This window comes from Hemiscyllium ocellatum, chromosome 5 (assembly GCF_020745735.1).
Source record: "Hemiscyllium ocellatum isolate sHemOce1 chromosome 5, sHemOce1.pat.X.cur, whole genome shotgun sequence".
In the NCBI taxonomy this organism is placed as follows: domain Eukaryota; kingdom Metazoa; phylum Chordata; class Chondrichthyes; order Orectolobiformes; family Hemiscylliidae; genus Hemiscyllium; species Hemiscyllium ocellatum.
Genome location: NC_083405.1, coordinates 61,606,685 through 61,619,796, shown reverse-complemented (window position 1 = coordinate 61,619,796; position 13,112 = coordinate 61,606,685). Strand labels below are relative to the sequence as shown.

The window sequence follows — 13,112 nt, the reverse complement described above, 5'->3', positions numbered from 1 at the left end:
GTGAGAGAACAAGCTAATTAGATTAGATTACTTACAGTGTGGAAACAGGCCCTTCGGCCCAACAAGCCCACACCGACCCGCCGAAGCGCAACCCACCCATACCCCTACATATACCCCTTACCTAACACTACGGGCAATTTAGCATGGCCAATTCACCTGACCCGCACATCTTTAGACTGTGGGAGGAAACCGGAGCACCCGGAGGAAACCCACGCAGACACGGGGAGAACGTGCAAACTCCACACAGTCAGTCGCCTGAGGCGGGAATTGAACCCAGGTCCCTGGCGCTGTGAGGCAGCAGTGCTAACCACTGTGCCACCGTGCCGCCTGTAAATTGTTTTGAGTCTATATGTTTGCATTTATTGTTTTCAGTGCAAAAGAATTATAGTAGAGTCGTCTCCATCATCAGTGTAGTGGGAAGAAACTGCAATAACTCTTGCCATGAGTATCTGCCCCTAAAATGTGATTGACTCTCTCTTGGATTTAGAAAAGGTTATGGCAAGGATATTGTTCATGACAGTACATTACATAACCGTCTTGAATCAATCAGATCATATATTAAAAATGGTTGAGCATCCTTTCACTTATTTATTTTATTAGGTCTATCAAATGTAGCTTGTTGCATATGAGGAAAGAAAAAAATTATACTTTCATCCAGCTGAATGTATACTACCCATATTTCAATGTTCACAATATAATTCACGTTAACACTGTTTAAAGTTTGATTTCATATGTCTATCAAAGTGTGGCAGGTGGGAATATTTGTGCTTCGCGCAACAGCAATGATTGATGTTCCAATCAATTCTGCCTTACACTAGGCATCACACAGAAATAGTAATTGCACTGAAGTCATGCAGAATTTCTGGGAAATGACTGAAGAATTGAAGTGTGTGCAGCATGTGGAATAGCATATAATGTACAGAAGTTTATATACTTGATACAAAATTGATAGTCAAGGTATATCTCTGTATCATAACATTTGACAAAGGCATTCCACGACTTTCTGTTTTTATTTCAACTTGTCTTGACAGATGTGCAGCACACATTCTCCAATCACATCTGCAATCCCAGAAAATATTATATTCTGTTCTTCCCTTTGTTTGTGTTTCTCCTCCAAAGGGAATTTATTTCCATGGGTAGCAGCTGAATTGGGTGTTGACAATGGGCGAGCTGACTTCTAATTCCTAAAACTAGGTGGTTTGGGGATCATGTAAGAGATTACATTGCTAAAAATACAAGAACCAAATCCCATGTGAAACTGATTCTAACAGAGATGCACCAAAGGGTGTGCAATCAATCCACTTGCAGGGAGTGAATTGGATGTTTAGATATTATAACGATTCTGTGTACATTCATTTCACATGCTGATTGATCATGGACAGTTGTGCCAGTACACAGGGCTCGCACTACACCGCCTGGTGTTTGTGTGTTTTCGCCTATCTCGGATGTCATATGCATGTGGCTCTCTGCTGGTTCCAATATTGCACTCACTTAGCCACATTCTGCAGTATATCCTGTTTGCTGTTGGCCCACTCCCTTCTCCACACCAAAGCCTCTCCTGTTTCCCAGACATCCCTCCCCGAGCTCTCATCACCCTCTCCCCAGCCCTCATTGCCTTCTCATGTATTCATCAGCCTCTGCCAAGTCCTCATTGTCCTTCCCTGGGTCACCATTGACCTCTTTGTCCCCAGCCATCCTCTCCTGAGCCGTCACCACCCTCTCCCTTGCCAGGCACCCAACAGCCTTTCCCAGGTCCTCGTACCCCTTTTCTGGTCCTCATCACTGTCTTCTAGGTCTTCACTGCCCGATGCTTCCAGTTGCTAAGTATTGCAAACTGCAGTCTATCCAGCGATGCTGACTATCAATTACTTCAATATGCCAAAAAATACAGTTCAATCACTACAGATGCCAATAACCTTTTCCCAGTGACTGAACAAAAGAACTGAAAGATTTTTCAAAAATTTTTACTGCAGTCAACAGTCTGAAATGAACACGGTCAAATGCTAATTAACAGACAACTAATACATCGATCTAAAAATGTGTTTGCATTAACTAACTCATGCAATATGCCTCACAAAATCCTTTATTATATTTCAGCCTATTGAGATATGTAATATTAAAGAGGCAATCCCAAAGTCACTAGTTGAATTCACTTCTGCTTGCCATCCAAGGTCAAAACTTTCATTTTTCTTCCGTTCCTCCTGAGTTTTCCTGATGTGATTATCAGCAGCAAGGCACTTTCTTGATGACTGTCCATTTTTAAAATCTTCAAGAGCCCTGTCTATTATGTTTAATTTCTTCCAACACTAACCCAGCTTTTAAAAGCATCCAGCTTGGTCATTAACACAAAACTATTCTTCTTCCTCTTCCACAGCAGTAGCTTGTTTGTTCCTGTGTCTCAGCCACAGCTGTCCTTTTCTGTGAGATACTATGAAATGTCTTCAAACTGCCACTCTGTTTTTATTTTGAGTTAAAGATACATTTTAAAACATTATTGTCTTGCAAAGTTCAGTGTTCGTGACACCTCACCCCCTGCGTGATAGTCTTGCCATTTTCCACACATAATCAGCATTTGCTGGAAATTACATAGCGTAAACACATGTGAATATGTTTGCAGTCTGGGAAATAATTGCACAGTTAAGTATAACCTTGCAAGCAAAAGGTTGTTTCTATTTGGGCTAACGTGACACTTCAATTTAGAGAGGATTTCATTAAACTGCTTCAGCTGTTATATGGATCTGCTGTATTTTAATAATCAAATCTTCACTCATTGGCTTTGACATCACAGATTGTGTATCACATTGCAAGGAAGTTTGTCTTCTCTATCATTAAACTCAACCTTCATTTTAATAGCCATTTCTGTTTTTAACGACGTGAGGATAGGTTTTCTGTGAAATTTGACAGCTTAAAAGTGATGAAAGATCTGAATATATGTAAAACGCCTTTACAAAAGGCGCAGGAATGTTTTCCATGGCCCAATGAGCCACCACCTTGCTCTCTTCATGTTCTATAATCAGGCTGCTTCCCATCAGAAGACTTTTCACCCCTGAACATCCCACCAGCAGAACACCTCCAAACTCCAAGTGCTTTTCCTGCTAACTCCCCCGCTCACAAAGCAGAACCTGGCTACTTCCTCAGTCATCACACTTTCCCTGTTGCTTTACCCCCCTCCCCCCCCCACCCCAACTTAACAATTGTGACTGCATAGAACGTGAACAAGTTGTTTTTTTTTCTGTTAGGGCTGATGGGACTGGAACTTTTTCCATCCACTGACAGCTGAAAGATTGCAGTTGGTGCAGGCCAGGTTTCGTGTCCAGTCTAGGAATGAAATAATGTACTAGAAGTACATTATTGATAAATCTTAAGGAGAAGGAAGAGAGAAGGAAGGGCACTTCGGTAGCTATACCTTTGGGAGACATAAAGGAATCCCGTAATGTGGCCTCAGACACTGTTTGGGCAATAAAGAGGAAGATAATTCAGGCAATCTCGGATCCCATATATGCAATAGAATGCTAAAATTATTATGATGCTTTTATGAAGTTGCTTGTGGTAAATAAAGTCACATGTATAATTATGTCTTAAAAGATTGTTGGAGCTATAATTGTCTCTCACCTTATCTTCACACTGTAAATCAATAAATGGATTACTACAATAAGGCTCATCTCTTCCACTGGAGAGTATTCATGACCCTGAGGCCAACAGTGTTAGGATCAGACCAAAAAAAAGAGAAATTGTTGTCTCTGCTGTACCCAGAAATCATTCTCACCATGGAAAGGGTGAAGATGGCTGACTAAAGGTAAATCTGGATTTGTCTTCGTCTTGCTAGTGGGAAGTGTTATGACAAACATCCACTCCAAGCGTCAATGCAAGTGAACATAAGATGGAAAACGTAAACAGAGAAAGAGACTTTAGCAGAAAAATATGCATCAAGCACCAGTGAGCAAACGGTGAGGTGGGAGGAGGGATGTTTATGACCCAAATCTGTACTTAGAGTCAAAGAGTTGAACAGCATGTACAACCCATTCCTGCCGACCAGATATCCCAACCCAATCTAGTCCCACCTGCCAGCAACCGGCCCATATCCCTCCAAACCCTTCCAGTTCATATGCCCATCCAAATGCCTCATAAATGTTGCACTTGTACCAGCCTCCACCACATCCTCTGGCAGTTCATTCCATACTCGTACCTCCCTCTGTGTGAAATAGTTGCCCCATAGGTCTCTTTTATATCTTTCCCCTCTCACCCTAAACCTATGCCCTCTAGTTCTGGACTCAGCCACCCCAGGGAAAAGACTTTGTCTATTCATCCTATCCATGCCCCTCATAATTTTGTGAACCTCTATAAGGTCACCACTCAGCCTCCGACGCTCCAAGGAAAACAGCCCCAGCCTGTTCAGCCTCTCCCTATAGCTCAAATCCTCCAACCCTGGCATCATCCTTGTAAATCTTTTCTGAACCCTTTCAAGTTTCACAACATCTTTCCGATAAGAAGGAGACCAGAATTGCACTCAATATTCCAACAGCGGCCTAACCAATGTCCTGTACAGCCGCAGCATGACCTCCCAACTCCTGTACTCAATACTTTGACCAATAAAGGAAAGCATACCAAACACCTTCTTCACTATCCTATCTACCTGCGACTCCTCATTCAAGGAGTTATGAACCTGCACTCCAAGGTCTCTTTGTTCAGTAACACTCCCTAGGACCTGACCATTAAGTGTATAAGTCCTACTAAGATTTGCTTTCCCAAAATGCAGCTCCTCACATTTATCTGACTTAAACTCCATCAGCCACTTCTCAGCACATTAGCCCATCTGATCAAGATCCTGCTGTAATCTGAAGTAACCCTCTTCGCTGTCTGCTACACCTCCAATTTTGGAGTCATCTGCAAACTTACTAACTTATACCTCTTATGCTTGCATCTAAATCATTTATATAAATGACAAAAAGTAGAGGACCCAGCACCATTCCTTGTGTAATCCACTGGTCACAGGCCTCCAGTCTGAAAAACAACCCCTCTGTCTTCTACCTTTGAGACTTGTTCTGTATCCAAATGGCTAGTTCTCCCTGTATTCCATGAGATCTAACCTTGCTAATCAGTCTCCCATGGGGAACCTTGTCGAACGCCTTACTGAAGTCCATATAGATCACATCTACCACTCTGCCCTCATCAATCTCTTTGTTACTTCTTCAAAAAACTCAAACAAGTTTGTGAGACATGATTTCCCACGCACATAGCCATGTTGACTATCCCTAATCAGTCCTTGCCTTTCCAAATGCATGTACATCCTGTCCCTCAGGATTCCCGCCAACAACTTGCCCACCACCGAGGTCAGGCTTACTGGTCTATAGTTCCCTGGCTTGCCCTTACCACCCCTTTTAAGCAGTGGTATCATGTTTGCCAACCTCCAGTCTTCCGGCTCCTCACCTGCCACTATCAATGATACAAATATCTCAGCAAGACATTCAGCAATCACTTCCCTAGCTTCCCACAGAGTTCTAGGGTACATCTGATCAGGTCCTGGGGATTTATCCACCTTTACCTGTTTCAAGACCTCCAGCACTTCCTCCTCTGTAATATGGACATTTTTCAAGATGTCACCATCTATTCCCCTACAGTCTATATCTTCCATATCTTTTTCCACAGTAAATACTGATGCAAAATACTCATTTAGTATCTCCCCCACTTTCTGCGGCTCCACACAAAGGCCACCTTGCTAATCTTTGAGGGGCCCTATTCTCTCCCTCGTTATCCTTTTGTCCTTAATGTATTTGTAAAAACCCATTGGATCCTCCTTAATTCTATTGCCAAAGCTATCTCATGTCCCCTTTTGCCCTCCTGATTTCCCTCTTAAGTACACTCCTACTTCCTTTATACTCTTCTAAGGATTCACTCGATCTATCCTGTCTATACCTGACATATGCTTCCTTCTTTTTGTGAACCGTACCCTCAATTTCTTTAATCATCCAGCATTCCCTATACCTACCAGCCTTTCCTTGCACCCTGACAGGAATATACTTTCTCTGGATTCTCATTATCTCAATTCTGAAGGCTTCCCATTTTCCAGCTGTCCCTTTACCTGCGAACATCTGCCCCCCAATCAGCTTTCGAAAGTTCTTGCCTAATATCGTCAAAATTGGCCTTTCTCCAATTTAGAACTTCAACTTTTAGATCTGGTCTATCCTTTTCCATCACTATTTTAAATCTTATAGAATTATGATCGCTGGCCCCAAAGTGCTGCCCCACTGACACCTCAGTCACCTGCCCTGCTGTCAAGAAACTACTGCTGTCAGCTGAGGAACCCAGAGGTCAAAATGCCAGAGGCCTGGGTTTCAATCAGGCAGGGAGCATCGATCTCATGTATAAGCAATGAAAATAGTTTCCTCATATGTGGTGGAGATGGTGATGCACTGGAAGAGTCTTGTATCTTCAACATAAGTTAGCTGATATCTAAGTTAGTCCTATGTTTTCCAACCTATCTAACTCAATTAGCCTGTCCACTTGGAAGTATTCTAATCCTTTCACCGCCTTGAAATTTTTTATTGAAATAGTTGCAAAGAAATTTATGACTAACTTCCTTGGAGGACAGTTTTAGTGGGCTATTTTTCCATCACTTCTTCACAGTATTTGCTATTAATTAATTAATGCTGCTACATCATTCAAATTTGACAAGCAGGTACATAAAATGTGAAAGAAGGGAGTGTATATATGTTTCTTCCCTGACCATTCTTGCTGTTGAAATTGAAGTTATAAAGCTAGACTATCACAAGCAAAATTATCACAGATCCCTAATATTGAGTGACAACTTTTCTGTTAAGCCGGTATGTCTGCAGATTTATAGCAAGAGACCATATTGACCATTATAATATCTAGAACACCTACAAGTTTTCATTTATAAATATAACAAAATTATAAATATAACATTGCAGCAAAATCAGACATCATTAGGAAGAGAAGATGTAGATTTGCAAGGGATATTTGAATCAAAGAATGTTTGCTGAAAGTGAATTATATATTGGTCAGTATCTGTGCAGAAAGGAGAAATATATTGCTGTACATAACCTGTCATCTGGTGTAAAAGTCTTTACCCAAATATTAACCTGTCCCCTTTTTATGAATGCTGAATGATTGGTTGTTAGTTGCCAGTATATTAGAGGATATACTTTTCATTTTGTATTTCTGATATGATTCTCATCACAGCCCATGAGTTTCTGATCACTAAAATGGTTTCTCAACATTTGCATATTTTTAAAACTTGTGTGAGGTTATTTAGGATCAGTTTAGACCCACAAACAAGAAAATGATTGATGGATTGCTTTCAGCAACAGAATCCATTGAGCGACCTTCTTTGATTACCAAAACTTATAAGGTACTTGAGTTGACATTACAATTTAATGCTCCTAAGGTGGAACATCATGTGATTCAAAGGCTTTTGATATTTAAAATTGGGAGCCTGGTCTCAATTTATAGTCTGCATTACTTTCAGTCCATCATAAAAAATTCCCCATGATGTCAGGACCGAGGAGTGCTCAAGTGCTATTCTTGAATTCATATCTATCTTAGTCAGTTTAGCTCAAACTAATGTAATTCCTTCATGTGATCAGTACTACAAAAGCCAGTGTTAGAACAGATATACCATTGTGCAGATGTTCAAAGGCATTGCAGAGCAAAGATATTCAGGAAATATAATCAATGCTCATGCTTATTAAGGGAAATAGACTACATCAACACAAAGAAACACAAAAAGTACTGGCACATATCCTCTGCTCAGTAGAATAGACCTTTGTTGTCTCAGTGAAATGCCATTCAGCAGGATTGAGTTAATTTTTGAGGCACACAAATATTATTGGGCAGAGAACAGGGAGGGCCACATGATGGGGTAACATAAAGTCTTCTTAAGAGGATAAGCATCCTAAAAATGCGCCAAGTTGTCTACTTTGGATTGCTATCTATATTCTGCAGGGATTAGCAGTATTTAACTTTGTGAAAACTTATTTTCAGGTCTTTGCAGTTAGAATTTCTGTTTAATTTACATTACTTGTTATTAGATATGTGGGAGATTGTTATGTTAAGTTTTCAGGTACTGTTTGTCAGAAAGTAAGAATGCCAGATTATAATTATGTTTTCAGTTGTCTAAAGTTATGATTTGTTCTTCGGTTGTTCATTTTGGATTTTAATTTGTAGTTGCTTGAGATTGGTTAAATCAGCTTTGGCAATAGTTGTGTGGGGCATGGTGACAGGAATTCATATCAGCAACTGTACTGCAGTGCAGCACGATTGAGATCATTTGATTTTTCTTGGTATTGCATTTGCTTTAAGTTGCCATGGTAGAATGCCCATCCTTGTAACAATTACAATCAAGTCAATTTTCTCGAACTGTTCTTTAATTGAGTTTGACAACTTGAGTGAAGATAACAAGTGGTTTGCATGTCATTTTTTTTAGTTATGAAAATTCAATAACCTCTGCAGTGATCTTATTTTCTTCTCCCTTTCTAAGAATCAGATAACCTGAAAAAGTTGCATCTCATAACCAATAGCACAAACAGTACAAAATTTGAAATTAAATGAACATTGATGCTTTACTCATTGTTGTTTCTAGAAACAGAATATTGTGATAACATTCAAGTTCCTCTTCTCATTTATTTTGTGATTGTACAGGAATACCAACTTTGTAATACTAACCTGTGCCCTGAACTCAAGAAGACCACTCCTTGGACCCCTTGGACGCCTGTTAATATCTCAGACAATGGAGGTTATTATGAGCAGAGATTTAGATACACATGCAAAGCCCGCCTGGCTGACCCAAACTTCCTGGATGTTGGCCGTCAAAGAATAGAAATGCGTTACTGTTCTAGTGATGGATCAACTGGCTGCTCTGCAAGTGGTGGTGAGGACAAACAAAATGTTGGGTTTTGGAAATATTTTGGTTCTTCAAATGAAAAAAAATTAATTGGTAATGCTAGGAATATTAGATGGATAGGTTTGCTTACAAGATCACAGATTGAAAAAAATTATTCTGTGACTTTTGGACATGACACTGTAGCCAATCTAAGGAGATATTTAGAGCAGGGTGACCCAGAAATAACCATGGGCAGTGCCAATAGATCATGCTTGAGCTTGACATTCTGATAACATCTACTCCAAAAATTGCATCTATTTCCTTAATTTTAATAGTTGTCTGAAAATGCTGGTTAAAATGGTGTTTTCTTTAAGTGGTTCCCTCTGAACACTGTTGTAAAGGCGGTGACATTTTTCTTTGGTTTAAATTCGTTGTTCATTTACTCATTTAAAATTGGTTAAAGGCTAGGAGAAACTGTTGACTATATTTGTATTTAAAAAAATACTTTTTAGAAAAAAATGTTATTTGTAGAATCCAGCCTGTGCTAGCTGATCAAATGTAACTCGTGAAATATTTTCTACTTTTAATGGTGGGAAATAAAGTCTTCTTTAAAGCACTATACATTGTTAAACTCTAAACTGAAGCAATTCTGAACATTTGTGATAACATTAAACCAATACCAACGTCTGATTTTGTTTTTTCACTACAATTTCAGTTAGGAATCCATCTAAAATGAATCTTACACGAGAAAGTGATTTTCCTTGAACAGTATTTAGTTAAGTTTGATCTCTGGCTAAAACGTACTACATGTGGAAAGAACATACATTGATATAGTTGGAAACTTATTATTTTAGAAACTTTGCCCGATGAGTAGAAAAGGTTTCATTGACTTAATAAAGTATAAGTTCCACCATCAGTTTTCTTTTACTCAGAGCAAAGCAGTTTTTTTTCTGAATTCAGTACTTCAGTTCTATGACATTACTCTCTTGTTTCCAACAGGGTTTTCTGGAAATATCTTACGGTATGGGAGAACGTCTGCATATTCGGTCAATGGTGCTTGGTCTCCCTGGCTATCATGGACACAGTGTAGCCGAGACTGCAGCCGGGGAATTCGAAGTCGAAGGCGAATGTGCAATAATCCTGCGCCAAGGAATGGAGGGCTTCCCTGTCTAGGACAATCATTGGAATATCAGGAATGTAATATCATGCCTTGCCCAGGTACGGAAATGAGGATTTTGAGGTGCGTAGCAATTGGATATTGTAGAGTTGTTGTTGGTAATTAAATAGAACATATCTGGTCTTTTGCATATAAGGATGCTTCTTTCTTGCACATTATAAATAAAGAGAAGACGAGGGAAAGTGAGGAAACAAATATACGTATCTCAATGTCTCCAGATTTTAGTATGAATGAATATTGATCTTTAATTCTACTTCTGACAGCATGAGTACCCATTACTTGTGGCAGTGTGATGTTCATTATAAAGTGTCCCTGACAGAATTCACATTTTATCCATTTTAGAAGGTGAGGAGTTAAGTCAATCAGGCCAGGATACAAACTCAGGACTCTTTAGCCTACAACACAGTCAACTGACCTATGATTGTTTACAATATACGAAATAGACTTATGATCAGCACGAATAGTTTATTACATATTGCTAAACTGATTAATAACCTTAAACGGCATGTGGCTTTGGGCCATTGAAATATCCGCTGTAGAAGGTACAACAGCTTTTAAAAGTTTTCTCTCATCATACTTAATAGCTTAGATGAATAAAATATATTAGATACTTTCATTTAAATTGTCATTTGAAAGCACAGAACTTGAGTATAGCACAAAGCTATTCATTGTGCACTCATTAGGACAGACTCAAGAATGCTCGATTTCAAAAGAAGCATTTGCATGAAAAATGTTTGCTATGGTCGGGATGTGCAGTGAAGAATTTACATCCTTTGAAATTTGGTATTCTTGTATTTGTCTGTATAATGGTTGTAATGAGGTCAGCCAGGTAGACTTCATAGAATATGAGTTCCTTGATTGAGTCTGTTAATCTGGTCCAATCAGGGAGCTCTAGCTGGCAGGTATAACAGGAATGTTAGAGGTTCTGTTCACTCTGAGAGCTGGCTCTGAGGGAGCTGGATCAGTGTCAAAGACTTTCCATGTGTAAATAAATGGTGACTGGTGACAGGGTACTGGCCTCTGTGGAATTATTTCAGTGGCGACAAGAGCAAAGCATGCTACTGAAGAAAATTGCTCATAACAGATGTCCCTGAATTGAGGCAACATTTTCTGGCACCATGCCATTATTTGGTAAGTTTAACTCATTTGAGCCTGCTATTGAAGACTGGGGCCAATATGTGGAAAGAATGAGTTACGCTTTCTAGGCAAATGACATTAGGGCAGATGAAAAGTAACAAGTAATTCTCCAGTTTGTGGACCTGCAGCTTTTTTGGTTATTGGGAGCCTAACTTTCCCGGAAGCACCAGATACTAAAACCTTTCAAGAGTTATTGGATTAAGAAAAGGAACATTCTCTTCTAATTCTGAGATGGTCTCGGTTTTACTCAGTAATTTGAGAAACAGGGGATGTTTGACTAGATTAAAGTGACTGGCAAAGGCATGTATCTTTGATTTAGCCTTGAGACACTGTGAGACCATTTGATATGTAGGATTAATGATGTAACCATGCAAAAGTACCTACTACCTGAAGCCCAACTGGACTTCAAACAGGCACTAAAAACTGGCCTGTGCAATTTTTCAGCAGATGATGGAGAATATTTTACAAGTTCAACTGCATGTTATCACTTATTTAAATGACAGGTTAATAACAGGAAAGACCAATAAGGAACACTTAGAGAACTTGGACATAATCCTTGGATGTTTGCCTCAAGTAGGTGTATGTCTTGGAAGGAAAAAACTAGTGTTCCAGACACCCCAAGTGACCTACTTGTGTAATAGAATCAACAAGACCGAGTCACACCATTTGGAAGGTAAAATGAGGGTGATCAAAGGTGCCTCGGCTCTCAGTTAGTATCGGAGCTTTGGTCTTTCATTGGGTTGGTAAATTATTATGGAAAGTTCATACATATCCTAGCCTCCATCCTGGCATTTTCGCATCATCTCTCAAAATAGTGTAAGCCTTGGAACTGGTTGCATGGCCAAGCCATAGTCTTCAGGGAAGTGAAGGAATAGTTTCATCCTCTAAGCTGTTGGCACACTAGAATCCCCAATGATACCTCCCCGTACAGCATCATACGACTAATACCCTGTGGTATTAGCTGATAGGTGGCCTAATGGAGAAGAATGTCCAATACCGTATGCATCCAGGATTTTGATTAATGCAGAGTGTAAATACACCTGGATAGAGAATGAAGGCTTGGCAGTCATATTTGGAATCAGGAAGTTCCACCAATGTCTTTGTGGACATAAGTTGGGAATAATAACAGACCATAAACCCCTGCTATCAACTTATAGAGGAGAAGGCAGTACTGCCCTTAGCTTCAGAGCAAATTCAGCTGTGGGCAGCTGAAGGATGGCTCTATACCAACCATCATCCAATGTTCTCGCAGAAAGAGCAATCCAAACTTTGAAGGCAGGCTTAAAGAAATAGCCTACAGCTTCAGTAGATACAAAACTATCCCGCGTCCTATTTGATTATAGGACCACCCCTCATTGCATCTAGAGGGATATTTCTTAGCGGAGTTGCTAATGGGAAGAAGACTCCACACCAGAGTTAAATCTGATCTTCCCAGACCTAGGTGAGGAGGAGGGAGGGTATTTTGGCATCAGGAATGCCAGTGCTGAACACAAGATTCCGCTAAGTCAGAGACAACTTACTTAAGGATTGATGTTTGGTATAGGTATCATGGGAATGGCTCTGCATGAGTAGGAGCATGGCCGCCATGAGGTCAGGTCCAGTAATGTATGACGTTTGAGTGGGTGCAAAGGTCCTGAACAAGCACATGATCCACATGGAAGCTGCAAACCCACAAACAGTATGGGAGCAAAATGTGCCTGGCTTCTCAACACCTTTCTGCCTGTTCTGGAACCCTGCGTTCTCCCTCTCCTTCACCAATGAAGGTTCCTCAGAATCTCAGATGGACACTATGTTTATTGCCACCCCAATGCCTTTGCTGCCCAAACTAGGGAATGACTTCCTTCTGAGATGCTTTGGGCGCAAGAGACAAGCTACTGTGTGTTATACACTTCCCGTATTGAGGCACAGTTGGAGTAGCCTGACTGATGCTAAAATGCCCCCGATTGGGGCTGTTAATTT

At 40.2% G+C, this 13,112-nt stretch overlaps 1 protein-coding gene across 4 annotated transcripts in view; it reads left to right on the top strand.

The window, feature by feature from the left end:
- sema5a (sema domain, seven thrombospondin repeats (type 1 and type 1-like), transmembrane domain (TM) and short cytoplasmic domain, (semaphorin) 5A) overlaps window positions 1-13,112 on the top strand; it is a 236,376-nt gene that overhangs the window by 199,757 nt on the left and 23,507 nt on the right. For all 4 annotated transcript variants that reach the window (XM_060824788.1, XM_060824787.1, XM_060824786.1 and 1 more), the window contains 2 exons: window positions 8,659-8,887; window positions 9,839-10,057. In XM_060824788.1, coding sequence (XP_060680771.1) covers window positions 8,659-8,887; window positions 9,839-10,057 — 448 coding nt within the window. The remainder of the gene's footprint in view (window positions 1-8,658; window positions 8,888-9,838; window positions 10,058-13,112) is intronic.